Raw genomic sequence first — 4,556 nt, 5'->3', positions numbered from 1 at the left:
TTTTGGCATCAAACCAATTAGTCTCCTAATCTCCACCCCCAATCTGTTATGTGATTGGCAACGAAAATTGGTATGCAACCAATCTCTAGCCAACATTTAACAGTTGCCAAAATTTGGCATGCCAATTTTTGGCATCAAACCAATTAGCATCCTAATCTCTACCCCCAATTTTTTGTGTGATTGACAACGAAAATTAATATGAAACGAATCTCTAACCAACATTTAATAGTTGTCAAAATTTGGCATTGCCAATTTTTGACATGAAACCAATTAGCTTCCTAATCTCCACCCCCAACCTGTTATGTGATTGGCAACGAAAATTGGTATGCAACCAATCTCTAGCCAACATTTAACAGTTGCCAAAATTTGATATGCCAATTTTTGGCATCAAACCAATTAGCATCCTAATCTCCACCCCCATTTTTTGTGTGATTGACAACGAAAATTAATATGAAACGAATCTCTAGCCAACATTTAAAAGTTGCCAAAATTTGGCATTGCCAATTTTTGACATGAAACCAATTAGCTTCCTAATCTCCACCCTCCCAATTTTCAGGGGGTGTGGGCCCCTCGTCATTCTTTCTTCCAATCAAAAGGTCCTTGCGAGTCACTTTATAAACCCCCGACGGCCCTCCACGAGGAGCAGCACCTCGTCGGTGAGCGAGCTAGCTAAACCTCCGGCCGAGACGATGGATATCTCACTACCCCTCCTCCTAGTCGGCATCCTCATCCCCGTCGTCTCGTACCTGCTGGTGACGAAGCGCAGCGCCGAGGAAGGGCGGCTGAAGCTGCCGCCGGGCCCGAAGCGGGTGCCGGTGCTCGGCAACCTGCACCAACTGGGCCCTCTACCGCATCGCAACCTGCGCGACCTGGCCGGGCGGCACGGCTCCGTCATGCTACTCCGCCTCGGCGCGGTGACGACGGTGGTGGTCTCGTCCGCGGCTGCGGCGCGCGACGTCATGAAGGCCCACGACGCCGACTGTTGCAGCCGCCCCGCGTCGCCGGGCCCCGCGCGCCTCTCCTACGGGCGCAAGAGCGTCTCCTTCTCGCCATACGGCGCCTACTGGCGCGACATGCGCGGACTCTTCGCCGCGGAGCTCCTCGGCGCGCGCGGCGTCGGAGCCGCCTGGGCCGCACGGCGGGAGCAGGTGGACAGGCTCATGGCCGCCCTGGGCGACGCTGCGGGGCCGGTGTCGTTGGACGACCACGTGTTCCGTGTCGCCGACGGCGTCATCGCCACGGTGGCGTACGGGAGCGTGTACGGCGCGGAGGCGTTCGCGGGCAAGTACGAGCGGTTCCAGCACGTGCTACAGGAGGCCGTGGACATGTCGGCCAGCTTCTCCGCCGAGGACTTCTTCCCCAACGCCGCCGGCCGCCTCCTCGACCGGCTCGCCGGCATCGTCGCGCGCCGGGAGAGGATCTTCAGAGACCTCGACGGCTTCTTCGAGGAAGTGCTGGAGCAGCATCTAGACCCCGCGCGCCGCAGGCCGGAGAGCGGCGGCGGCGACCTGGTGGATGCCCTCGTCAGAATCTGCGAGGAGCACGGCTTCACGAGGGACCACGTCAAGGCTGTCCTCCTGGACGCGTTCATCGGCGGCGTCGACACGAGCTCTGTGACGATCCTGTGGGCGATGTCGGAGCTGATCCGGAAGCCGCAGGTGCTGAAGAAAGCGCAGGAGGAGATCAGGGCCGCGGTCACCGGCAACGAGCAGCGGGTGCAGCCGGACGACCTGCCGAAGCTGACCTACCTAAAGATGGTCGTCAAAGAGACCCTGCGGCTGCACCCGCCGATTACGCTGCTTCTGCCGCGGGAGACGCTGCGGCGGGTGGAGATCGGCGGCTACGACGTGCCGGCGGGGTCGCGGGTGCTCGTGAACGCGTGGGCCATCGGGAGGGACCCCGCGAGCTGGGGGCAGGACGCGGAGGAGTTCGAGCCGGAGAGGTTCGAGGCCGGCGGGAGGCACGGCAAGGTGGACTTCCGCGGCGCTCACTTGGAGCTGATGCCGTTCGGCGCCGGCCGGCGAATGTGCCCCGCACTGGCCATGGGGGTGGCGAACGTGGAGTTCACGTTGGCCAACATGCTGTACGGCTTCGAGTGGGAGCTGCCGGAGGGGACGTTGGCCGAGAAGGTGAGCATGGAGGAGGCCGGTAGGCTGACCTTCCACCGCAAGACGCCGCTGGTGCTCGTGCCTACCCCATACGTAGTGTGACAAGCTCTGCTGCTCTGGTAGTGGTATATCGAGTTTATACATCTGGCAAATATATCTCGAGTGAAGTTAGTTGAACAAATGAAGAAAATTGATACATGCGCGCGTCTTGGACTGGTAACATGAATCAGTCTTTTCTATGTTTTGAATTCCAGCACAAATTTGCTCCGAGTTTATACATCGGGTCTTGTGAGTAAAGTTGAAATATAATGGGACTATGATTGATTCGAAACAGACGAAAAAAGAATGGGACTGACTATGTGTCAGTCCATTTAAATCCCAATTTGGATCAGTCAATCGTTTTGCGCCCTCGATCTCAGATCTAACGGCTCCTAAGTCATTTCCCACCTCCCAATGTTTTCTTCCTCCTGACGCACATCTTCTTCCAACCATCCCCACGGACCACCGGCCGAACCGCCAGCCACCACCGCACACGGCCGGCGGCGCTCCCGCGCAGCCTCGCCGCCACGCCCTCCCCGAAACCTCCTCCCACCGTCGTGCTACCGACTCCCCCGATCATCCCTCTAGCCCCGGTGCCGATGATATTTCCCCCGGACGAACTTGCACCGCCAGCGTGCTGCCGGCCCTGGTGCCGATTTAAATTAGTCCTTTTATTTTTTGAGTTCCAGCACAAATTTGCTCCGAGTTTATATATCGGGTCCTGTGAGTAAAGTTGAAATATAATGAGAGCATGATTGATTCGAAACAGAGGAAACAAGAATCTCCCCAAGTAGGGGCGTGTTAAATTAATATGACTCCAGTAAAAGTCTAACGTCAGATGTTTGACAATAACAAAATCGAACGATTTTTATGACAATTTGTGTTTGCGGAGGATGGCAAATTTAGTTGGTAAGCATGGCAAATCCGGTCCAGTTCATTTTTTTGCCAGAAAATTGTCGTGTTCGTAAACTAGATTTGTCATCCTCACCCTAACTAAATTTGCATAAAAAATGTTCGTTTTCCATGCTTAAATATCTAATGTCAGATTTTTAGCATAACAAACTAATAAGGTGATATCAACATTCTTTGATGCATCAATCCATGAAAAAATAAGCGTTGCCTCTCAAAAATAGTCAATAGTTGCACGGGCGTACGGTTTCTTTCACATCTCATACGATTTTATTTATCAAGCTTAAAAAAATTCAGGATGCACGCATTTTGTATAAATTTAGGAATAGCCAAACAAACATGTGCATTTATATTCCGCCTGATTAGTTTTAACCATTTAGGCATCCACTTTGTTGTGCTCAAGCTGCCTTCTCAAATACTTTGAAACAGAAAACAGATTCTGCCCATTAGATCCGGATATTTTTTAACTAGCAAAGAAAGAAAGTCGGATGAAGAGCAGCGGGTATCCCAAGAATTCCAGGCCCTCTTTCAAATTAGTATAAAGTTTGCGCGTACGAATTTCCAAAGGTCGGGCTGATGCACATGCTCATGCATCCAGAAGGGACAGGTCAAAGTTGGCCCACGTATCTTCCCCTTTTCAACTCTCTCTCTCTCTCTACCTATCACTGCCACCCAACCCCTACCGTCAACTTCTGTAGAAATTTGAAATTTTGAAAGTAAAAAATTATGGAAGTTGAATTTTGGAAAGTAATTTTGTAAAGTTTAAATTCCTCAGTTTAATTTTAAAAATCAGGTTTTATAAAATTTATATTTTTGAAGGAGAGCATTCGAATTTTCGGAAGTTCAAATTTGTAAACTTCGTACTCAGGGAGTCTCGTTGGGGGTGCAGGGATGGGGAGATAGGGTCACATGCACATTTGTGAGGCCCGCTCCTTTCTTCTCTACCACATGGAACAATTGTTGCTGCATTGTGCGCCTTTCCGGCCAACCATGACCTCCCCTCCCCCTTCCTACGCGTGTTCGGGATGACCTTAGGCTCGGTCAATCAAAATCAATTTCCATGCTTTGAATTTAGACAGTTAACTGAGTCTTATGAAATGTTATATAAGAAGATAGCCGTATGGATAGCATTAGTCTCGACATTGGTGTAGCCGAGAAAAGTCATTGTGCTACATTGCTAATACATTTATCACAAAATTTTCTATACTATAGTTCTAAATTTGTTTCGTGATTCATTCACTAATTTGGAAATTTATTTAATCTTCGAAATTGTCAAATATCTAATATTAAAGGGGAGTTGTTGTTTGTAAGTCAACAAATTTGGTTTCATCCCCCTCCTACCTCCTTGCTTTGGAATAATCTAAACCAAATCGGTATTTTTCTTGGAAACAATGCTATGCATTAAGAAAATAAAATCTTACAAAAATCATGGTCTGCTTTAACTTAATAAAATCTTACCAAAACCTAAACTAAATCAAAAGTTTCATTGCCTTCCTCTAC

General features: G+C 50.1%; 1 protein-coding gene across 1 annotated transcript; it reads left to right on the top strand.

The window, feature by feature from the left end:
- Nucleotides 1-645: 645 nt before the first annotated feature.
- On the top strand, nt 646-2,410 carry LOC123125104 (4-hydroxyphenylacetaldehyde oxime monooxygenase-like). Its single transcript, XM_044545640.1, has one exon. The coding sequence runs from the start codon at nt 690-692 to the stop codon at nt 2,208-2,210; it is 1,521 nt and encodes a 506-aa protein (XP_044401575.1). The 5' UTR covers nt 646-689; the 3' UTR covers nt 2,211-2,410.
- The last annotated feature ends 2,146 nt before the right edge of the window (nt 2,411-4,556 follow it).

This window comes from Triticum aestivum, chromosome 5D, assembly GCF_018294505.1.
Source record: "Triticum aestivum cultivar Chinese Spring chromosome 5D, IWGSC CS RefSeq v2.1, whole genome shotgun sequence".
Classification (NCBI taxonomy): Eukaryota; Viridiplantae; Streptophyta; class Magnoliopsida; order Poales; family Poaceae; genus Triticum; species Triticum aestivum.
Note: the sequence above shows the minus strand (reverse complement) of the source record. Positions and strands in the feature narration are given on the sequence as shown.

Coding starts and splice junctions, on each gene's coding strand:
- LOC123125104 (XM_044545640.1), top strand. CDS start 690: ATGGATATCTCACTACCCCTCCTCCTAGTCGGCATCCTCATCCCCGTC.